We start from the raw sequence: 25308 nt of genomic DNA on the forward strand, positions 1-25308 counted from the left end.
ACGCGCGGCACCGCAGTGGAGCGCGAGGCGCTGCCGTTGGCGAGGGGCGGGCGAGGCGGGGCGGGGCCGGGCGGGCTTGCAGGGCGGAGGCACGGGGCCCTCCGCGCCGGCGGCGGCGGCGAAGGAGAAGGGCTGGGGCGGGCGGAGGGGGCACCCAGCCCGGGCAGCCACTGAGAGCGCGGCAGCCGCGTCTCCCCAGCAACGGGCCTGGCAAGTCAGGGCTGCGCCTCCGCCCTCCGCCCCTCCCTTCTTCCGACCGTCCGTGAGGGTCGTTATCTCCCTACAGCCCGCCCGGCCACGGGCACGGAGGCTAAGGCTGCCCGTTGCCCTCACCCCATTCTCCAGGCCAGGGACCGGGGTGTGTGCATGGGACTGTGGGGGGGGAGGTTCTTTATTGGCCTCGTCCTCCTCCCCCCCCCCCCCCCCTCTGCCCCCCCCCCCCTTCTTCTCTTCCACACTCCACCCAGAAATGATCCAGTGAAACTAGGAGGAGGTGATTCTCCTCCTCCCTCCTGCTGCTGCTCCTGCTGGTCTGGAAGGGACTGCAGGAATCTCTGCTCTGCTCTGAGGCAGGGTCTGGGGAGGGGAGAGCGTTCTGTGGCGAGAGGGGGCCGCTGTGGCCCGGGGTGTGTAGCTCTCCTGGTGCGCGGCGGGGTGCGTGGGGGCTGCTCGGTTCCTGACCATGGGAAAGGACCAGGAACTGCTGGAAGCTGCTCGCACTGGGAATGTGGCTCTGGTGGAGAAACTCCTCTCTGGGAGGAAAGGAGGGATCCTGGGCAGTGGATCTGGAGCTATTCCCTTATCCAGCTTACTGAGGTAGGGACATCGTTCCCCATCAGATGCTGGGGATATTAACCTCTTCTTCACTATCATCATCATCGCCCCTCTCATCTTCATTTCCATTGCTGCATCCTTCATAGTAACAATAAATGGTTCACTCTCTAGCCAAGTACAAGTGTGCCTGTGCTTAAAGTCACAGGCGGTCATTTTATTAGTGTAGTGATACTGAAATTCTTGCCTTCAATGCGTCTGTAAGGTACTTGTTCATTCTGCTACTAGCTGTGGTGCACAACTTCTATTTTTATTGCTGGGCTAATATGCACAACATCATAATTACCATTCCTTTGATATTTCATCTCCAAATTGCTACTTTTAATCACTGATGGAAGCATTAATCACAGACAAGGCACTGCATTGTGGATTCTGTGTAAAAAGCCATAGACCCTTACCCATAGTTACTACCCTCACTTGCAGAAGAAATTAGGCATGCTGTAGTAATGAGCCTCCAAAACAAAGAAAGAAAATCGTTTTTATGAGAGATCATGGAGGCAGAGGAGGTGTAAAACTTATGGAGCAGGTTAAGTAAGAGCAGCATGACTTTCAAGGTACCTGGATATAGTGGAGTCCAACTGGGTTATTGGCTATGTTGGGTGAAAGGACTTAACTTTAGTCTTAAGCCATATCTCAGGCAATTTACAGCATGGATTTGATGTTAAATTTCATCGTGCTTTTAAGTAACAGCATTATCAAAAGCATTTATGACATTTGACAGTGCTCAAACAAGAGGTCTGCAGCACATAGTCCAGTGCTAGTGCTCAATACTACACTAGGCATAGCAAAAGAAGACAAAATGAACTGAAACACTGTTGACCTAGAACTTGAATATTGGGTTGGGCTGTTTATATTTTTGTTTTGTTGTTTTGGGGTTTTCTTGTTTGTTTGTTTTGTTTTAAAGAAAGAAAAGGCTCAGAGAAATGGAAATTGTTTAAATAAAACTGCATTTGTGATTCTATTGCCAGTACCTCCTTGTCAATATAGTTGTATTATTTCAGTGTTCCCTCTCAGGAAATTTAGTGAAACTGTCCAAATTATACCTGATTAAACTCTATTAAAAACTATTTCTGTTTTAAAGCAGGGTCTAGTGCTGTAAACAACAACAGTTCAGATATTCATAGTTTGCCAAAGTTATGTAGTGCTCCAGTTCAATTAGTTATCACACCATTGTTTAATTAGTAGCCCATTGACCAAAATCAAAACACACCACATGATTGCTTTTTGTACCATACTTGAATAGGCTGCTTAGCCAGGAGTATGCCAGGTGGAATTAAAAGTATGAGTCTTAAAAGGCGAGCCCCATGTTTTGTAAGTACAGAAGAAAGTTCACTTCAGTGCAATGACTAGCCATTTATAATCCAGTTCTTCTGCGTGATTTGTGTAGTGACTCTCTTCAGGGCTAATGCCTGTGCTACATTCTTGCACTGCTGCTTTCATGTTGTACATCATTAAGTTCTATATATCCAGAGGGAGTGTATTTGCTTGTGTTTTTCTTTTTTTTTTTTTTTTAATTAAACAGCAATGTTTTATTTTTTGTGTAGGGAACATATTAACCATGTGTTTTGTATATGCAGATGGGTCATGACAGTCATTGCTACTCAGAATTTAAGTACTTTTGGTTGTAAACTTAACTGTAGGTTTTTGGGTTTGTTTTGGGTTGTATTTTTTTGTTTGTTTCTTTGTTTTCCTTTTCCTGGAAGTTCACTTAGCTTAAAGTCAAGTAACGCAAAGTAAAACGTACTGGTTTATTCATGATATTTCTCACTAATGTTATAAAGAATGTCTGTGGCACTTGTAACTTCAAAAATTAAAGAAAATATTTCTCATTTTAAAGAAATATGTTATTTGAATACATTTAAAAATAAGTCAGTAATGGATGGATGCATAAGCATTCACAATCTAACACATTATTGAACGTAATGCTTTTTAGAGAGAATCTTCACAATTACATTGACTTCACCAGGAATCACAGAATCACAGAATTGTAGGGACCTCGAGAGATCATCAGGTCCAACCCCCCTGCCAAAGCTCAAAGTAGAAGCTACTATGCATTATAGAAAGTGTTTTCAAGGAAGAATTATATAGGCTAGGTATTTTAATATACCTTTTTTTGGTATGTTGCAAGATCTAACTGATGCCAGTAATTATGGATTAAGTCCAGAATTACATGCAAGATTAAGGTTGGATCTGTCTTGGTACAGAACACATGGAAACAAAAGGAGGTACTGAAAGGGACTCATGAACATCTTGATCCTGTTTAGGAAATCAACACTTACTGAAAATAGAAAAGTTGTAGAAGAGCCATAATTGTACAGTATGAAAGTTTGAATTGAGGATGGGGGGATCTGAATATTTTTTCAATAGAAAATCAATTGAAGTAGCTTACAAGTATCATTTGCATACAGTTTATTAGACTAAAAAGTACTTACGGAAGTTACAATAAAGAGAAAGCAATGGAAAAAATATAGGGACATATTTTTCTTCTTTTTATAGAACCATTATGATACATTGTGTTTGACAGGAACTCCTGGTGTTTCACTGATCATAATTATTGTTCAGTTCCTAAACTGGTGCCCCAGAGATGTACCTGTCCCATTGTGGTGAGAAAGCAACATGGGTTCCTTTTTCTTGCTCCTTTTCGCAATGCTGTTCCTAGCATTTGGCTGGGAAAGGCCAAGTCTTTCAGCATAGAAATGGACTAATACTGTGCCTGATACGTTGGTCTAAGAAGCAAAACACTTTCCCTTTGGATTTCTTCTAAGTGCTCAGTTTATGTGGCTGAACTGTCCCTGGCTTGATACCAATTTTTTTTTTTGGTGGGAATTTGCTTTGTGGTAATGATGTACCATGTGAATTAAATTTTATATTCATGAATTGACAAATATGCATCAATTGTTATCTGAACCAAGGAACAAAGTATCTGAGCTCTGAGCTCCTTTTTTCATTTTTATAACTTTTTTTTTTTTTCTGATTCAGTGTATCTTATGGTACTTGGGGGAAAAACAGGGCAAGATTTTGTATGATTGTTTTATAGGTGAACCTATTCATTGATGTTAATTGCAGAGTTAATTATCTAATCTTTAAAGGGATGACTTCTAACTTGTAAGTCATTATATTAAATTATGACAACAGTTTAGGAAAACAACACTGTTCCGGAAGGCCATTTAAGCACACATATAAATAGATGAATGAATTCCTGTGAGGATTTAAACACATGCTTAAAGCAGAGTATGTGCAAAGTGCATAAAAATGATATATGCTTAATGAAGAGGTCTTATGCATCTAGATATCTGTAGTAGATACTAAGTTAAGACCTCATGCTCAAATGTATTTATCAAAAGCAACAATAACAAATCAGTGCTGTTTGACTGTGTGGGCTGTATAACTTGGTTCACTTCAAGAGAAGCACTGAAAGGCTCTGGGTCAGTTTCTAGCCCCCTACCTCAACCTCCATACTTTTCCCTGCCAATATAAAGATTGTGGGTGAAGATACTGAGACTGAATTCCTCAGATGAAGAAGTTAGCATCAGGCATTGCGACATGCTAGGGCAAGGATAATCCTCAGTAAATACCTGGCCCAGAGTAATTTAGTTGCTCAAACTTGGGTATTTACAGGGCATTTTAGGTGCTTATGAGTTTCTGAGGCATCTGCGTGGGCTACTGGCCTTTAACAAAGAGCCATGCCCTGTGGAGATATAGCTGAATTCCAGGTGGGATGCATTAGGAGATCTAAAAATGTGTTACACGTGTGTAGACTACAGTCTCCAAGCCAGAACAGTAGAGCAGGGCTGGGATTTGTTCTTATATTATGAAATGAGGAGATTTTGAGATACTTCAGAAAGCATTTAGAATTCAGAAGACCCGAACTGTTAGGGGAGTTTCTTTTCTTTGTTTCTTTCCACTTACTGGGATTGTCATACCTTAGTATATGAACTGTGTTTCATATTAAAAAAAAAAAGGTTTTTAGGTGTGTAATAAATTGCAAATGGAATTTTCAGATTTTTAAATTATTTCACTGGCTTTTATATTATTCCAGTGTAAACATGAAAACTTGAGAGTGAAATCCCACAGTCCCTCCACAGAATGTACAATTCAATTCCTGTATCCCAAACCCTTGAATTCAATGGTTTAGCACATAAAAAGAGCAAAGTGTTTCTAACAAAACCAGTATGTTTAATTTGCTTAACCTGAGTATTTGCATATACAGAACATGTTTTTACTGACCAACCAGTTTTTTCATTATTGGATAGAGGCAGGCTTCTTTTAGTTCAGAGTGTTTTAGGAAAAATAACTTTGAAGGTCTTCCTGTATCTCAGAGACACTGTGATTTTGCCACACGCAGTCACGTACGTGGGTTTTGTCCCTACTAATATGTTAGAACCTAAAAAAAATGGACAGTTCTTGATTAAATGCTGATTTTTAGTGTTTTTAAACATTACATGTTGAAAGAGTGTTGGACTTCTAACAGGACTGTGGGACAGAATATGAATTAATGTGAACAGGCAGAGAGGAGTAGGGAAGGGTGAGTTGGCCCCTTCTTGCTCTTTGTTGGCTACTGCTATTACACAGCATGGGAGGGCGGAGCAGCCTGCATGGAGCTGTTTTTTTCTCCTTGTATGCTTGGCAGACTGTGGCAGGGAATGGCTCCATTCCTTGCTTATCCTTCCTTAGCGCAGCTACACCATGTTATAGGCCTGGCCCAAGATATTTCTCCTCTAAAGTATAGAGAAACCCAGCGAGCAGATTGTCAGTCTGCGAGTTGCAATCTGTTTCCTCATCTGTTTCGCAGAGCAGTGTCTTGCTCGCAGCAAAGCCACAGTTTAGCCTGATGGCCTCAGTGCATGCTGAGAGCCACACAAATCTACTTCTACCCTTGTGCAGAGCCTTGTGATTCATTCAGCTTCCTGTGCAAAATCAGATCACACTTAGATATGGCTCGTAGGGCAGAAAGTGGTTAAAATATTGAAATACTTTATGAAGCTTTAGTTAAAATTTTAACAAAGTTGTTTTCATGTTATAATTTAAATAACATGGATTGCCTTATCAACAAAATTAAAGTCACAATGCTGTTTTATGTTACAAATAGTGTTGCTCAAAGTAAGCGAAACTTTCTTAGGTTGATTTTATAAAGAGGTTGCATTGTATGAGGCTTGCAGTAGCAAAGTCCTCAGATACTTCTGAGGTAACTGGTTTCTAAGTTAGAAGGTATTTATTTGAGACAACCTGCGCAGATAAGACAAGTAGTTACTACATATAGATCTATGCTTATATTGAATTTTAGTTACACTAATTTTAATGAATACGTGGAGGCTTTTGTCCTGATGTCCCAAGCAGAGACTAGCATTCCCAGATTCTCCAGTTGCTGTCTTTATCCTGATAGAGTAAGAAACTTAAGTCTTTTGGGAACATGCTTAATTTTATTTCCTTTAGTCTTTCAGTGTGAAATGCAAATTAATGACGACTACAATGGTCAGTTTGTGCTGTTTGGTATTAGTGATAGTTGATTGCTGCCTTGATTTTGCAAGCTTGTCCTTTAAAATGTATGAGCCTCTCTTCAAACATAACCTTTGTTTTATTATTTTCTGCTGTTCTTAGACTTGTTTCTGCTGAATGCTTTCAATCAACTTAGACAAACTTGGAATTTCTTAGATTTCTTTGCAAGTTTGAAACATTTACAATATACAAAGGTAGCAATATGGGCAGTAATCAGGACATCTGGTAGAAATCTCATTGTTAAGTGCAAGGTAATTCACAAAGTTTGTGTAATACATTGTCCCTAGGAGCTCAGTGTGATCTTGGATTCACAGCTCTGTGTTTAATCTTTGTAGATAAAACTTCTTTTTTCTCATTGCTCCAGAACTTGTTTTCTGAGTATTGTATTCTACTATTTTTCTAAAATACTACCCCAAATGTAAAAAGTTACCAGCAAGAATCTGTAGATCTGTAGATCTAGTGTAAAATCTACCAAGGTCATATTCTTGAGATACGGGTTGTAGCAGTTCTGGGAGGTCTGTTGGAATTTATGATGGAGTCAGAAAGACTAAGAAGTGAAATTTTACAAACATGTTAAGGAGAAACTAAGGAAAAAAACCCCAAAAGTGAAGTGTCTGTAACTTTAAAACAATTCTTTTAGAATTCTTAGTTACTTGATGGCTTGTGTCTATCTCTGCAGAAGACTGTATAAATGCATTTTGATTACCATCTTGTTTCTCTCTTGTCTGACATTGGTGATTTTAGTAGTTTGGTAATTCAATAGACTTGATCCTGGTAATGCAATAGAATTGTACATTTAAAAAATTGATATATGGCATTGCTGCATTGAAGTGGTAGTGTTGTAGCAGAACTAAGAGGGAAAATAAATGAAATAAAATGAAAAATTATGTCATCTTAAAGTTCTGCTACCTTCTGACTTGTCAAGGTTGGAAATGTTATGATGAGCAAATACAGATGCTTTTAAGACAATCATTTTCACAATCACTGTGTTAGTGATTAAGAAGAACATAACCGTGCTTCTAAAAATCTACAGGTAGATTCTGTTGTTTGCCTCAAATTTCATGTGTTTCAGTTTGTATAGGCATTCATGGATGAGCTATTAAGGAACTGCTCTAGGCCATTTTTTATTGCCCTGACATAGGCTCTAGTTGCAGTGTTCTATAAACTGCTTTAACTTATGCTACTGGTGTGTAACGCCTAAGGGACAGTACAGTGCAGAGTGCAGTTACACTTCCTTCAGCAACTCAGCCTGCTCGCCTGGGGAGGTGACATATACAAGAGTTCCACAGCTGGAATTCCTTTCTGCCATGGGATTTTTCTGCTGGCCACTTCCAATCAGGGTACACATTCTAATCCTTTTTATTACTTTGAGGTAAAATATTTTGACAGCTTTTAATGTTAAATGTGTAAGGCATAGGGAGCAGTGTTAATTCCTGCCTACTGATATGACATTTTCCTGTACATGGGTCCTTTCGGGAAGGAGGGAGTACATTTTGCTTGAACTTTATAGCTTTTATGGGAAGACTTTTATTACTTTTTAATTACTTTTTCCTGATGACAGTATTTTCAGTATGTTAATTTTGAATTGAAGAAGTGATATCACAACTCTTCTGTACCTAATTTAACATCTATGAATTTCTAATAATGTACATGTATCTAATATAAGAAAGGTTCTCTGAGATTTAATTCTGTGAGGTTGTGCTTTTAGTGAAATAATTTTACACTGTTTCCCATTTATTCCACATACATTTTCTAAAGAAAGAAGTGCTAAAAATGACATCTGGAGTGCAACTTGGTTCCAAATTAAAACAGCCATTGGTAGCTATATTTCTATAGGTCTTGATGTGTGTGTTAGGTGTCTAAGCTCCCATTACAGCCAATGGAAATCTAATCAATACAGTTAGGGAACATACAGAGTGATTCAGCTTTCCCCAAAGCAGATATTGGATGATCTTACTTAAACTGAACCACATTGCTAAATTTAATATTTTTTATGTAAAAATATTTCAGTGATGAACAGGAAAAGAGCAATTCTAATTGAAGGTGTGTGTGTAGAATATACTTATAAATGATTCTTAAACAGCTAGTATAAACCAAAATTTTGGGTAGAAATTTTCTCCTCCTGTTTTTTTATAGGTAATCTGGATGCATTCAGAAGTAATACTGACATAATCATTATCTGGTCAGGAGGCAGAATCAGGTGCTGGATGGTTAAAATTAGAGGTGCACAAAAAACACTTAAAACACATGAAGTTGAATCCTATGGGGTTTGTTATAAATGTGCCAAGTGTGGAAGAATTGAATTAGAAGAACCTTAGCTGGAGTTGAAACTACTGAGGGATGGGAGGGCAAAAGTAAATATGTTGACAGCAGAAGAAAACGAGGACACACTGCTCAGTGAGGCAGGAGACATCGTGACAAAACACATGGGAAAAGCAAGGCACTCATTGCCTTTTCTGCCTTGTTTTTTTTTTGGTGGTAAAGTTTGACTTCCCAGATTCCTAAGCCTACTAGCAAAATTTGTGTGGCAGTGAAACATTACTCCACCATTATGGTGAATGAAGACCTGGGGAGCACTTAAATTCAAAGGACCAATGTTACTGCGAGGTCACTGTTGTCTTTGGAAGGTCATGTCAAGCATGGGCAGTTTCTGATGATGGAAAGGAAAATGCCACATGTATCTTCAGAAAGAGCAGGAGGAGGGTTCTGGGGTCATCAGACTCATCAGCCTAATCTAAGTCCTGTGGAAAGTTACAGAGCATATCCTCATTCCAGGCACATGAAGGACAAGAAGGTGATTGAGGACAGTGAACATGGATTTACCAAGCTCAAATCATGCCCGACCAACCATAATTGTTTTCTACAATGAGATAACTGCCTCTGTGGACAAGGGGAGAACTGTGAATGATATTTAACTTTAGAGCAGTCTCTTTCAGTCAAAATAGTGAGCTGTGGACTGAATAGGTCGGTAAGATGTGTGGAAACTTGGCTGGAGTGTATGGGTGTGATGGTTGTGATCAATAGTACAAAATCCAACCTTTGGTGTCTTTTAGGGTGTTTCCTCAGGATTCAAGGGCCAATATTAATTGCAGTGTATCAAGTATAGCAGGTTTGTAGATATTACCAAATTGGGGAGAAGCAATTCATAAGAAGAATTGCTGTTAGGAAGGCCCTGGACAGGCTGGAGAAAGTGGGCTGATTTGAGCCTCATGGAATTCAGCCAAAGCCATTGTCAGGTCCTGCAGCTGAGAGCGAATAACCTCTTGCAGCACTACATGCTCTTATGCGGCATAATTTTTTTGTGGTTTTCCTTCTTTTTCTGTCATATTAGTCATTAAGAAACATAGACATCACATTTGGTCTTTGAGTTTACACATTAGTAATTTCTTTCTCCTGTAAGCATTGTGTGATTGAGGTGTGGATTATTTTGTAACCCAGACAATTGCTGAAAAAGGTTAAATTATTTAGTGTTCATATTGTTACAGCATGAGAAATGTTCAGGAAATAGATGCTTTTTAGAGAAGGTTAAAAAAAGTTTTATAAATTATATTTGGGAATATCTTCTGTAATAGGTATATTCCATTTGCACATTGCCTGAATTTCAAAACTTTGGGATGTAACTTTCTAGTGTCATTATTACTGTCAGTTCTGAGAGTTAGCTGTAAATTGAATGTCTTCCATGTTTACTTGCTGACTTGCCAGTGTTGTTGTTTTCTATTTTTAAATGCCACTACATATGAGTAATGAATCTGTGTCTCTAGGTTATTTTTGCATATTAACCCCCCCCAACACATTAATATTACCTGTTTGACCCCAGAATCTCAATTAAGTCATTGGTAAGGTTTCCTAAACATAATTTTCACTTATTTTTAGTTAACAATTTTCTTGAGTAATTATTTATCCACTTCCATATCCTCCTTGTCATCTGTATAGCTAATTTGTCAGATTATGCTCGTAAGTAATTTGCAATCACTTTGCTTCCTGTTCTGTGCACATTTATTGCAGAGCAGTATCTTGCATAACCAAGTGGTCTAATGATATGCCAGGGTCCTTTTATATACTGTGCACAAGTAACATTTCAGAGAGCCGAATAGACTAAATGTGGAAATGTAGCATATGGCATATAGTATATATATATATGTTAAAAGTCTGTTGTTTTCCTGTCACAATAGTTAAATCTATCTCATTTATTTTTACTTTCATGTAGACTATGTCAGTCTTGATTCCAGGACAAGTCATGACATAAGCAGAAAATGAAGCCTCTAAAAGGATGGAATTAGTATGTGTTTTGGATGTGAATGTGTGGTTAGAATAGAGGTGGAGAGAGAGAGAGAGAGAGAGACTGGAGTAGGGGTGTTTGGAATGTTTTGGCAGGTGGGCTGTATATAAAACCTGAAAAGGCTGGATTGCTAGAAATGGTTGGTAAAGGAAATGGGTTGATTGTGGAGGTTAGCACTGTTGAAGAGCAGAAGAGGAAAGTTTAGGAGAAAAGATACAAGGAACAGGGAAAAGGAATTATGTTCTGCAGAATTAAGAGAATATATGTCCATTAAACTACATTTTTAATTCAAAACCTGACATTTGCATATTTCCTCCCTGTAACAAATATTTGTGAAATGCATCTGCAAACTGTCTCATTTTCTTTTAGTGCTAAAAAAGACAGAGGTTAATAAAGTGCCATCATTCATCACATTAGTTTAAGTGGAAGAGATTGTGATGGATATAGGGATCCTAAATCATCTGATAAAGTTTTGCCAAGATGGCATGAAATTGTTAGTTTGGTGGTGAAATTTAATGAGTTTTAGTTTGTCCTTTTTTTCAATTAATGGTAAAAATAAGGTTGCCAGGCAGTTTTTATTTACCCCCCTGAATGTATGCTTTCTTTTTTTTAAGTGATGCAATCATGTAGTCTTTTTTTTCACAAGGTTCTTACCTCAGTTGTGGCCCAGGATAGACAATGCTAATTGAATAAGTAGTTACTCAGTTTTCTTATCCTTACTATTCAATTTTGAGCCCTGAGTCTTATATACTGCACATAAATCATACTCTTCGCTAGAGAAAAAAATGATTAATTTTTCTACTGGGCTTTTTGGTGGTGTTTGTCACTATAGTATCTGACTGCTTCACAACATTAATGAGTTTACTGTCACAGTATTTCCGTGGTTGAGTAAGGGTGTTAATATCTGCAGTTCACAAATGCTAACTGAAGCACAGATTATGGTAAGTATCCACTGACTTGGTGTTCATATCTGGTGATTACAAGGAGCCCATTTTTCACAATATTAATATAGTGTAAAAACTTAGGAATAACTCCTCTTGCTCACAATGAAAGTCCATCTAGCCAAGTGCTTTTCTCCAGTAGTGACTAGGGCTTAAGAGGCTGGTTTTAGAAGAGTGTAATAGCAAAGCAAACATATAGTAAGTAATATTTCCTCCAGTGTGCTCTCACAGCTTCCAACAATTTACAGCAGCTTTCTGAGACAGATGTATTGTCTTTGTATTTAATAGCTCCAGTGGATTTTTCTTCCATGCATTTTTTCATTAGTCTTTGAAGCAATGCAAATTTTTAGCATTCATAGCATCTCACAGCAAGGGTTTCACATCTTAATGAAGTATTATGTGAAAAACATTCTCTATAAATTAAGTAGCATTTTATATGTTTAAATGTATAAAGTTCTGTTCAGATGTTTAGAGGTTTGTTTCTCTTTCTTGTAACACCCCTTCAGGTACTGGAAGGCTGCTATAAGGTCTCCCTGGAGCAATCTCTTCCCCAGGCTGAACAAGCCCAACTCTCTCAGCCTGTCTTTACAGAGGTGCTTCAGCCCTCTGATCATTTTCATGACCCTACTCTGGACTTATTCCAACAGCTCCATGTCTTTTCTGTGTTCTTGACCCCAGAGCTGGATGCAGTAATCCAGGTGGGGTCTTTATGAGAACGGCATAGAAGGGCAGAATCACCTCCCTCACCATCCTGGTCATGCTTCTTTTGATGCAGCCCAGGAGACAGAGTTGGCTTTCTGGGCTGCTTTTGCTTCCACCCTCTGTAAGCTTCCTTTTAGTGTTTGAGTTTATCTATGAGTTCTTTGTTCATCCATGTGGGCATCCTGGCACTTTTGCCTGACTTCCTCCTTGTTGAGATGCATCAATCCTGAGCTTGGAGGACGTGATCATTGAATACTAACCAGCTTTCCTGGGCCCCTCTTTCCTCCAGGGCTTTGTCTGATGGTCTTTACCAAGCAGGTCCCTGAAGAGGCCAAAGTCAGCTCTCCTGAAGTCCAAGGCAGTGAGTTTGCTGTGCGCCTTCCCCGCTATCATGAGGATCTTGAACCCCACCATTTCATGGCCATGCTAGCAAAGGCTGACCTTGAGCTTCACATTCCCCAAAAGCTTCTCTTTGTTGGTGAGAACAAGGTCCAGCATGACACCTCTCCTCATTGACTCCTCTATCACTTGAGGAAGGAAGTTATCATCAACGCGTTCCAGTTCAGGTGGCCTGTAGCAGACCCCCACTACTGTCACCTGTCCCTGCTCTCCCTTTAGTCCTGACCACTGAGCCGTCAGTCAGCTCCTTATCTATCCCCATCTGGAGCTTCATGCACTTCAGCTGGTTATTGACAAAGATACCCTTTCCCTCCTCTCCCCTCCCTGTCCTTTAAGAACCCGTATCCTTCCATTCCAGCACTACTGTCACAGGAGCCATCCCACCAATTTTCCCTTGTTGTGTCTCGTACAATCAGAAGAATAACATTTGCCTTGTATTGCTTGCTGACTCAGACTAAATTGATGACTTCTACAGCTAGTGTTTAGGAATAAGTTTTATTTGATTGAGTTTTTTAATACTTTTTCTCACAAAATACTAGGCTAAACAAAATGAGTTAAACAAAATTGAGCCAGTTTGTGATGTGATTGTTTTAACAGGGATAGATAATCTAACAATTTTTCTATTGGGGAGGATTGTATAATGGAAAATATGCTTTTTGTTGCCAGTTTTCAAAACATACTTGGAGTTGGCCATATTCATATGGTCTCTCCACTCTTTTAATCATACTAGAGGGTATACAAGAACTCCAAGACTCAGACCTTAGCAGCAGTTATGAAAAGGTATCCTTGCCACAGCAATCACGTAAGTACTCCAAAACTATGTAAGAGTTATGCAGGTCTAAATGTCAGGAGTAACAGCAACAGAAGTCTCATGGTATACTTCCAATGCATAAATAGTTTTCGCTACCAAACTGTCATAACTTTTGCTCCTCTTGCTTTAAAGCTCACCTGGTTATAACAGGGCACAGACTCAGGAAATAAGCTTTGAGAGAAGCAAGTGAGGTTGCTAAGACAAATCTGCGTTTTAAACAACCCAGGGAACATCCTCCCTGTTAGGTGGCCTACTTCAACAGACAACCTCCAGGGAATAAATCAGCTAATTATCATAGTTGTAAGAGACAAACAGTGCTTTCTTTCTCTCCCCTGAGTATGTATTGGTTTTATGCAATTTTTTTCTCCTCCTCATTTTGCTCCTTTGCCCAGTAAAACTGTTTCCTCCCTTTCCTTTCTGTCAATGTGACACCAAGCTTGGAAGGGGAAGGGGGTGTGTTAAAATTTAGAATGTGAAGAATCCTGAAGTTCCTTATGCCAACCTTGAGAAAGAGGACTTTGTTGCAGATACTCACTCAAAGGCCTGGAACTCGAGTATGAAAAAATTGAAGATCTACGTTAAGGGTTTACGAGAATACTGAAGGTGCTAGATTTGACAGTGGTGTGGAAAGGTAGAACCTAATCAGGGCAAAATTAATTTGGAAGCTTGAAAGTATAGACATGGTAGTAAGATCAGGAATACAAGATTGATTTGGGATGTGGGGCACGATAGCTTCCCGTAGAGAAAGGAAGAGGTCCACTTTCAGAACATTCCTCAAAGACTGATGAAAACTAAGAAGTGGCAAGTAAATTATTTAGACAGTGACAAGAAGATACATGAGTGGTTGGACATTGTCTGGTCTTTGCCCAACAGACCTGTAGCATATGTGAATGAATCTGTCTAGCTACTTGGGAAAATGCCAAAACCAAAACCACCATCTCTGAAAAAAGGCAGAAGGAAGGAGCTGAGTCCCTTTGTGGTATTTCTGCTTAAATGTGTTCTTGGATTAAAAAGAAAACTCAGTAGAGAATGAGACAGCAGCCCTCAGGATTACTCTTTAAAGGATGGAGCCAGAATGTCTAGACCTCACTGGAAGGAAGTATACTACTTGGCTAATCTTCAATTCATAGTAACTCATTACTCAAATCTCCTTTGAAAATATGACTTTCTTAAATGACATAAGATGTCACCATTTCTGGCTAAATTCCAAATAAACTCTAAAGAGGAATTAAGAACAATTATTCTAGAAGGTCATCTCATAGTACACATGCCTTTCCAAGTGTTTCTTCGCTTGTGAGGTGCTGTGATACTGTCAGTAGTGTCAGCAACCTGTGTACCATCTTCGGAGATTCTTGGAAAAGTCTAGAATACTGCCGAGATCTTCCCAAGAGAAATTAACCTTTTGGTAGAACTGATAGTTCATTATATTACTGAAAAGTGCCTTCAGTTATTTTGGGGTCTTTGGGGATTTGCTTTCTCAGCACCATAGAAAGTGATCTATATACCAGATTCATTTCAGACTATTGCACTACCACACTTACTGGGCATCAGATGAGCCTCCTACAAAGCATATGAAATTCTAGAAAGGATTGCTTTATTTTCACTGTAACTAGAAAGCAGATGCTTTCAAAGCAGTTGGATTGACACACAGAGAGTTGTCAGGAACTATTTAAACGAGAGCAGATTGATCAGAGCAGAGAAGGGGGCTGTCCTGTCGGTGTTGGCACTGCTCAGTGCATTCTTCTAATCATAGGCAACTTCAGTCATGTGGCCTAACACTCAGATCATCACAGGCAGATGCACTATAGTTTTGCTCACAAACCTCATTCCCTTTGCAACTCTATTTGGGCTGTATATCTAAGCATAGAGAACTTGACAATAATATGAATAATTAAACAATTAAAATATTTGGGTTTAATTTAAAGTTGGTATTTAAACCAATTAATGGAGAATTCTTTTCTTTCCAAAAGTGTTTTCAGTTTAGTTTTGATGGGCATTATGCAGACATCTAGCTAGATTTGAAAATGTTGAAAAACCTGTAAGCAAGCACAATGGACTAAGATTAGTGATCAGTGACCCACCTTAAAAATTGTATGAAAAAAAATAATAGCCTGATTTTTAGCTTCTCATTTGAAATGTAACATGCCTCTTAATTTTGTATTGTGTCACTGTGCTGAAGTTGGCCATAAGTAATGCAGTATCTGATTTTATTCTATCATAATGAAATGACTGATTTTTGAACAGATTTTTTTTGGTCAGTGAGCATATGCTCTGAGTAGCAATTACTGTACCCAAAGAGAAGTTTGCCATGCATCCCTTAAAATTGATTCTTGGCTTAAGCTGTAATCATTTATCTTTAGCATAACAACTGAAGACTGGCACACCTAAACATTAATTCACAATCCAAGTGAACAAAATGTATCTTGGTTAATAGCAAGGTATTCTCTAACTAGACACTGAACATAGTATTGTTGCTGTGTAACTGGGTGTTACTGCTCCCATTTGTGCTAAATACTACACATCTCAGTGTCTGTTAGCGCTTTGATCATTAGATTCCCTCTTCCAATTGAAACACTATCAAGTTGTGTTTATGTCTTTCACTGTTAATCAATAGTGAGCTAGCCTATCATTTTCTCAGTAGGTCAGTATTTTCCTCTACAGTTTAAAAACTTAAATGTAAATAATTGTTCATTTTATCTTCACACCTTTTTCTGTTTAGGGATGTTACTTAAATGCTAATGAGACAAGGCTTGGTATCACCATCCTCCAGAAAATAATGTAAGTAGGAGAAAACATACTGAGGAAATTTTGCAGATAAATTTGAGTGGTGTCTTGCCTACAGAGGAAACCCTGAAAAATCTGGGAATAAGCAGAGTCACAGTTAGGTAGCTCTGTTTCCATTTTGGAGATCTGTGCTTCAGTGAAAAGAGCAGGTTCCTTTCCCTAGAGGTATGCATTCCTCAAAGGATACAATGGCATTGAAGGTACAAGTTCTTTTCCCTTCACCCCATCCTTTTTCAAGTGTCTGTATGTCTGTAGGTATGCATGAATGTGTAACATAGCTATGAAGGACAATTAGTCCTACGAAAACAGATACTAAAATTGAAGTGGATAAAGATTTATTTTTCTTCTAAAGCCAGGTTTAATGAAGAAATACCAGCTTTTCCTTTGAACTACACTAGTTTTTATAATACTTGTAGTGCCGTAAATTTATCAGCATAGAAATGACATGAAGTGTAAAGTAATTCAAATCAGTAGTTAGACTGATAACCTTATCACTCAATGCTGATGAGGCAACTCAAGTTCATGTCTCTGGTTTGTCATCATCCCAAAAGAGCTCTCTGACCACTGGTTTGCCTGACAGACACTTTTTTCCCAGTTAACATAAACATATTGAAACAGTGTCAAAAAGACTTAAAACCAAAACTTACATGATTTATTGGTCTGAACACTTGCTTGGAAAATGGAACAATGGTAAAGGGGGACTTTAATCTACCCATCATAATAGAGTGGTCTTGATTTTCACATTTTGTTCTTGCATTTTTCAGAAAACAAACAAGCAAACAAAAAAAAAAAACCCAAAACCCCACAACCCTGCTTCAGAATAAATCTTAGCTTATTTCGCATAGAAAAGCGGAATTATAAAAAACTCAAAAAGTGGGAGTCAAACACTTCACTGGATTGTAGAGGCATTGTGTTGCAAAGTAAGAAAGGTGTTAGAGCTTTGATGGTAGCTTCACAAATGTTAGCACTGTTTGAAGTGGACTTGCAGTTTTCTTTTCTCTGTGGCGTGGACTTTACAAAACTCTGAACTTCTCAAAATATGATTTTTATAGATTTAGCAGGAGCTACACAATTATCTGTGTGTCAGTTGTATATTTGATTTGTTTAGGTACTGAACGAGTTTTAAAACTGTTCCCTTTTCAGGTTGGTATCATCAGTCCATTCTTGTCCATGGTGAAGTTTTGTGTTTGTACAATAATTGTCATCTGCTGAAGTAATTCCTTTTCGTATGTGACTTTTAGCTGAATGTTTGGGGAACACTATGTTCATTAAAAAAATTACATTACTTTAACATGTCAATTTAGAGCACAGAGGTCTCTCTCAAGTATCTCCATTTCTTTCTCTCCCTTTTCCCCCATTTCTTCTTCTCTTTGCTTCTTGTCCACCTCTCTCCCCTCCCTGTTCCCCCTCCCTGCCTTCTCTCTGCTCCTCTCTCCCCATTCCTCTCTCTCTCTCCATTAATCCATCTTTCTATCCTCCCCTTCCCCTCTGTCTCTCCACTTCTTCCCTTTCTCCCTTTTCTCTGTCCATGTCTCTGCCTTCCTCTTTTTCTCTCTCTCTACCTTTTTTTAATCATAAAGAGAATCACCTGCAACAAAATAATACCAGAACATAAAATAGGAAGACTTGCCTATTGAGTTGGAAATAGATGGAAAGGTTTCTTGTCAAAAAGTAGCCTGAAAAGAGAGAAGCTAATGTCTTTGTTTAGCAAAAAATGGTTTTCCTCCCTGAGGATGAGCCAATGACAAATATGATTAGACTAAAACAGTACAAGTCACTTGCAATAACATCCAACGTTAAAAAGGAAAAGAGTGAAATACAGAAGGCAAGTTTTACCTATAATAGGGATATCTGTTTGGGTTGTATGCTCTTTTCCATGAACTGAGACTTACCATAATAAAGGAAGTAAATATCCTAAAGTATCCTGGAGTATTTGACTGAGCATATTTAAGTTCATGAATGAATAAAAGCCTGTGGAGAAATATCTGCTAGGAACATGAGGTACTTCAGACATTTAAGAAAATAACTTAAGATGAGAATGTCTGATATATTTTCAGAGATAATTTAGATGACAGCTACCAGGGAAAAGAAGGAAAATAACTAGGGATTGCTGGCAGTAAAGAGGGAAAAGTTTTAGATTCACAAGCATTTGATTGATTTTGGTGATATTACAAGCTTGTGTTGGATGGATATCACATGTTCAGAAATGTCTTTCATTTTAATGTGCTGTAAACAAAAGGATTTAACAGCCAAGTGCTTCAGATTTACAATGGATCTCCTTTGGCATATGCATGAAGAATAAAATAATTAAAGTAGCAATTTGTATAGAAAAGCAAAAAGAGCATGTAATGTCCAGTGAGCACTAATTTAGCAGTCTGTAACAAACCTGGGTGGTTAAAAGGTAAGTATGGATTAGGATCTTCTATTTAGAAGAGATACAAAGAGAAGATAGCTAAGGGAAGATCTTTACAGTCAGTTTGCAATTGCCTTGAGAAAGAGGTAGTTCATGTAACAGGTAAAAAAGCTGTCTTGCAAGGCCTGAAGTCAGATACTTCTGCACTTCATTCTTTAGCCTCTCTCCTGAAAAATCTGAAGGCTAGGCACAGACTCATGAGGTGGAGAGGACCCAGAAATACTGGGAAGCACAGTGAAGTAACACTCACCTATATTTGTAGATGACATTATTAGTGTCAGTCAACAGACCCACCTAATTACATATGGCTCTGCTTGAAATCACATACAGAGGGTAATGACACCCAGCTAAAATCTATGCAGAACAAGCTTGAGTCTTGCAGGAGTGAGCTCAGATTCAGTGGCATTTAAACATGACTACAATTCTTCTAGATCTTTGCTAGCTTTGGAAACATTGTAACATGTGGTCAGCTAAACTATTAGATACAAACTGGCTCTATGCAGACAGTTCTTAAGTCTCCGTACACAAGTCTGTCTGCAGATAGTCTACCCATGAACTGTCATGTGGACGGTATGTTGATGGCATGTTGTATGTACCACAGTGTTGTACCTTATCACATGTATTCTTCAGGTAAAATTTATTCCCCTTTCATAGTACAAGATGGATGGTGCTCCCTTAGTTGCTGTTTAGTATTTTACTTCCTCACCATTACTGTGGCTTTATGCCTTTACAGCATGTTATGCAGTTGTTTCTATAAAGAGAATGATTTCCCTCACATGCTTCTCAGTAGAGTTTTGCAAACATAATGCATTTATTTTCCAAGCAACCTTGTTTGATGACAGGGTATTATTACTCCATTTTACAAATGGATCTGGGATTTTAAGGTCAACATTATTAGGTAATTTTAGATGCCTAGTTCAAAACACCTGAAACCTAATTTCTGATTTTGCATCACGTACCATTTAAAAGTGCAAAGCACAATTTTCTGTGACTACCAGGGCAACTACAAATAATGTTTTTACAGTCAAAAGTCAGGATATGAAGTTTAGTAGGAGATGGAAGGGACGTCTGGACATCAGCTAGCCTAACTCCTGCTGGTAAAGCAGGATCACCTAGAGCAGGTTCCACAGGATCTTGTCCAGGTCGGTTTTGAATATCTTCAGAGGAGGAGGCTCCACAGCTTCTATGGGCAGCCTGTTCCTGTGCTCTGCTGCCCTCACAGTAAAGAAGTTTTTCTTCATGTTGAAATGGAACTTCCTGTGTTCCAGTTTGTGCCCATTTCCCCTTGTCCTATCTCTGTGCACCACTGAAATGAGTCTGGCTCTATCCTCTTGACACCCGCCCTTTAGATATTTGTAAGTATTGATGAGATTCCCCTCTCAGTCTTCTCCAGGCTAAACAGACCCAGCTCACTCAATCTTTCCTCAAAAAAGAGATGCTCCAGTTCCCTAATAATTTTTGTAGCCCTCCCCTGAACTCTCTCCAGTAGTTTCCTGTCTTTCTTGAACTGGGGAGCCCAGAACTGGACACAGCATGCCAGATGTGGCCTCCCCAGGGCAGAGTAGAGGGGGAGGAAAACCTCCCTCAACCTGCTGGCCATGCTTTTCTTAATGCACCCCAGGACAACATTGGCTTTCTTGGCCATGAAGGCACAATGCTGGCTCACGGAGAGCTTGCTGTCCACCACAACTCCAAGGTCCTCAGCACTGCTTCCCAGCAGGTCAACCCCTAACCTGTACTGGTGCTTGGGGTTATTCCTCCCTAGGGGCAGGATGATAAACTTAACCTTGTTGAATTTCATTAGGTTCCTCTCTGCCCAGCTCTCCAGCCTGTCACGGTCTTGCTGAATGGCAATGCAGCCTTCTGGTGTGTCGGCCACACCACCAAATCTGCTAAGCTACATACACAAGCAAAAATTGGATTTAAGAGTCTTTCCTACTACCAAAAAAACTTCTATAGTAGAAAAAGTCTACACCTTTAGGGCAACACTGCCTTACACTGCATACAGATTTCTTCTTTTCCACTTGCAGTCCTGTAGCTCATTCAGAATATATTCCTCTTTCTGTTTAACTTTACATTCCATAGATTCTGTTGCTACAGAATTACAACCTAACATTTGAGTAGGTTACACAGGCTGAGGCATGTTTACTGAGGAATAAAAATGCATGCAATTAATAGATCACAGACTCAAAGATTATCCATAAATAAGCAATAATTGGACTTATTTGTGATATTTCTTTTTTTTTCAGTGTGGTATTATAATATTTTGACATAATTTTAATTGTATATGTGTGTGTGTGGGGGGTTTGTTTGTGTTTGTTTTGGTTTTTAAAAACTAACTGATAAATCTGAAATTTCATTATGTTTGTGGTATATATTCATATACATTAAAGCTGTGCAATCTTTGAATTACAGCTGACCAGATCCATGTTGACAGCTCATGGAGCTAAGAACCTGAATATTCATGACCAAAGAAGTAATCTTTTAGGCTTGATCAAGCTTGCAAGCCACAAACTAGAACCTGCTGAGGTTCAACAGAGAATGGCACTTTAAGATGTGCTACACAAAACTCCATGTACTTCAGTGGATTTCTTGCTCTGAGTAACCAGTGGTCACGTGCATTACTATTTTGCCAAAATTGTTGCTGACATTTGTTCAGTTATTATGGGATTTAGTTTAGGAAAATGTGTCCTAGCAGACCATCTAACAAATGTTGCTGCTCACTCAATGGAAATTCAACTGTTCTAATCTGTCTATCTGTGTTCTTAGCTTTAGTCTTTTCTCCAAATATCTTTTGTATCCTTGTGTCCTTTCACGGCTCTTAGTCTTATCCTGGAGGCTGATGATTCCAGTATTTTTACTCAGCTATTTTCAGTGTTTCAACGCCCCTCTCCAAAATTCTGGTCATGCCTGTACCGGTTTTGTCCTCTGCTCTGTCTTATAATTTAATTTTATTTTAATATCCTGTGGATTTCTCTTCATCTGCTCACTCACATCTTCTGTCCTCATAAATCCCGTATTTTCTCCTATGACTCTAGATCTCCCTTCTTAGAATTCTTTAGTCTGAGGTAGATGTCTGACATATGAAATTCCAACTCAAATAAGTAGTCATAAGCAAAGTAAAATGTGATTTTACACTGGGGAGTAAATACTGTCCATAAAAAAAGTTAGCTAGAAAAAGAACATCCCTAGATTGGTTTTTAACCGATGTGCAGTAACTTTTTTGCGTGGTTTGTACAGGAGACCATGATTAACTTTGTGTGTGGTAGGATGAACAGATTTGTGGAGTGCATTACTGTGTGAACAGTACACTCAAGAAACTTAATATTTATAAAAGATAACCTGATTATTATAGTAGAATGAAGGGACTAATATAATCATAAAATCAAAGGATGGTTTGGATTGGAAGGGACCTCAAAGACCATCTAGTAGTTCCAGCTCTTCTGCCATGGGCAGGGACACCCTCCACTAGACAAGTTTATCCAAAGCCCCATCCAACCTGGCCTTGAACACAGCTTCTCTGGTCAAAGTACTCTAACCAACTAGTACGGAAACAGTTTGAGAAACCTTAAAATAATATTAAGATTTAAGATACTTTTGAAAAAATTGTCTGTGAAAGTGCATGAAAATTTGTGGATTAAAAACCTGATGGTTGAAAGGGTAAGGCAGGGCATTTATTTAGGGGGGTGTGTATGTATATAAAAGAAAAAATTAAGTCTGTCAGTAAATTAAGTTAATTTCATTGGTTTGACTAGTTACTCTGGAAAGTGAATGAGAGAAGTCCTTTGTGCCAGTACAAGCACTATTTTTCTCACATCCAGCATATATGCATGCTACTAGTAGTTTGTACTAAATTAGTACTGCTGTACTGATAGCATGTTCCAAGTGGAGAACTAGCTTCAGAATGCCATTGCATCGAACACCTTTGTAAATCAGTCTTGAGTATGCAGGATATATTCTCAAAAGTATTTGACTGATAAATAATGGAAGAAGACCTTATAAAATTCCTTCCCCAAAATATGCACGTTCCAGGATACACGATATTCTAAGTAGTTTTTTTGTTATATAGGTTAGATGTTATATTTTTTTAAGGTTATTAGCTTGGACATGTACTCCACATCTGAGCATTATTTTTTAAAGAAAATGATGAAAACTGGAAATGTTTATAACTTTAAAAAAGGAAAAATATAAGGATAAATATTGTTTTCCATAAATCTAATATAATATTTTATTATAATTTTACTTTGAATACAAAGAAAAAAAAAAGTTATCTAGAACCAGGGCAGAAAGTGTTAATGATTCCTGAATTATAATTTATGAAAAACTCAGTTCCATTTTAAAATAGAACTATAAAATTAGATAATTAAAGGAATACAGAATATGCAACATTTAAATTTCAAATATATAATTGGTCTTAAGTAAACCAAATGATACCTGATTCTTAAAACGTAGTATGAAAAAAGGACACATTGCATTAGCTTGAATATGAATGATGTAGTGAATTGAAGTTTTACTAGATAACAGACTAAAAATAGAGCCTGTAAAATAGCTTATTCTACCAAATTTTAATGTTAGTAGCTAGAGGATTAGTCTCTGCATTTAAGGGTGGTTGAGTCCCAGGCTAATCTCAAGAATGCCAGCTATGAAAGCTGTTATGTTCCTTCAACTGGTTTGTTTCCTTTGTTCACTGCCACTTGGGGACATGCCAAAGTTTGATTCTGCTGAGTATTTTAATTTTTGAGGAAGAAGACAAAATTACATTAGTCAAATTGACAGATGCTGAAAAACTGGAAACAATTACAAAATAATTTATAGGACAGGATTAGACTGTAGTAAAACCTTGACAATCTGCAGGAATGGTTTGAGCTCGATTGAACAGTTTGATAATCAAAGAATATTTTTAAAAATACAAATAAAAGTATAAAGACTGTTTATATAAAGAATACTGAGCATGCAGAAATTGATATCAGATACTTTAGATAACCACTCTATACATATACTTATGTTTATACTATCAAAACAATTGAGAGACCTCAAGAAAGTTCAGGGTACCTCAATTCACTAGCAACATATACTAAGAATACTTCTTGGTAGCAGTGAGGGACTACAGAATTGGCTTCTGCAAGAAGTTTCTAGAAGCTTTCCCCACATCTGACAGAGCCAATGCCATCCAGCTCCAAGATGGACCTGTCACTAGCCAAGGCTGAGCGCATCAACACCAGTGGTAGTGTCTCTGGGATAACAGAGTTAAAAAGGCAAAAAACCCAAACCTGCTGCAGAACAAAATGTAAAGTTGAGGATTGAGAATGTGTGAGAGAAACAACTCTGCAGACACTAGGGTCAGTGAAGGAGGGGGAGGGGGTGTTCCAGGCACTGGAGAAGATTCCCCTGCAGCCTCTGGAGAAGACCACGGAGCGGTAGGCTGTCCCCCTGCAGCTCAGGGATGTTAGAAGTGGAGCAGATATCCACCTGCAGCCCATGAAGGACTCTGTGCAGGAACAGATGGATGCCCAAAGGAGGCTGTTACCACATGAGAAGCCCACGCTGCAGCAAGCTCCTGTCAGGACCTGCAGCCCTTGGAGAAAGGAGCCCACGCCAGAGCAGATTTGCTGACAGAACTTGTGGCCTTATGGGGGGACCACGCTGGAGCAGTATAGTCCTGAAGGTCTACAGCCCATGGAGGAGACCCAGACCGGGGCAGTTGGTGAAGAGCTGCAGCCCATGGGAAGGACTTGTACTGGAGAAGTTCATGGAGGATTGTCTCCTGTGGAGCAAGGGAAGAACATGAAGAGTCCTCGACCTGAGGGGGAAGGAGCAGCAGAGACAATTTGTGATGAACTGACCACAACACCCATTCCCTGTCCCACTTTGCCACTGGTGGGGAGGAAGTAGAGAAATCAGGAGTGAAGTTGTGCCCAGGAAGGTGAGGGAAGATGTTTAAAATTTGGTTTTGTTTCTCATTACTCAAATCTGATTTGATTGTTAATAAATTAATTTTCCTGAGTTGAATGTTCTGCCCATGATGTTTCTGAATGATCTCTTGCCATCCTTTCCTTGACCCATGAGCCTTTTGTTATATATTCTCTCCCCTGTCCAGCTGAGAAGGGGAGAAATAGAGCAGCTTTGGTGGGCACCTGGAATCCAGCTGGGGTCAGCCCACCACAACAACTGGTTCTTGTCTTTTTAAAGTCCATCTTGAGTTTCTCTGATGTCTGCATTTTGGGACTCAGTTCCTTTCAACTTTAGTTTGTCTACTTTCAGTCGTCTTTGTTTTTCTCCCCAACTCCCCCACAGGAGTTGTTGCATCTTGGTATTTCTTTTCATCTCCTTTGATGTCTGTAATAAATATGGTGTCACTTATACAGTTGGTGCCTGGGAGACATTCTGGTGCCAAGTTCATTTTGTGTTGAAACACCTTGAGGAATTAATATCTGGCAGTTCTTGCAGCTGGTCGGGGCAGGAGCTGTTATTTAGCCCTGTAGCTGACCTAGCACAGTATGGCAGGATCTATTCTTGACATCTCAAATAATGAACATTTCTGTCTTAAATGTGGTATTAATACCACCATATTATCACTAGCAATAAATTGTGACATCGTTTCAATAATTTCTTAAATAATTTGAGGTTAAAGCAGATCCTCAGATTGGTGAAA

The 25308-nt window shown here is 38.9% G+C and overlaps 1 protein-coding gene across 6 annotated transcripts in view; it reads left to right on the forward strand.

The window, feature by feature from the left end:
* Window positions 1–682: 682 nt before the first annotated feature.
* ANKS1B (ankyrin repeat and sterile alpha motif domain containing 1B) overlaps window positions 683–25308 on the forward strand; it is a gene marked incomplete at both ends in the record, with an annotated part of 442540 nt that continues 417914 nt past the window's right edge. For all 6 annotated transcript variants that reach the window (XM_084267805.1, XM_084267813.1, XM_084267814.1 and 3 more), the window contains one exon: window positions 683–816. In XM_084267805.1, the coding sequence (XP_084123931.1) occupies window positions 683–816 (134 nt within the window). The remainder of the gene's footprint in view (window positions 817–25308) is intronic.

The sequence above is a fragment of the Gallinula chloropus genome (genome assembly GCF_964237585.1).
Source record: "Gallinula chloropus genome assembly, chromosome: 1".
Taxonomy (NCBI): domain Eukaryota; kingdom Metazoa; phylum Chordata; class Aves; order Gruiformes; family Rallidae; genus Gallinula; species Gallinula chloropus.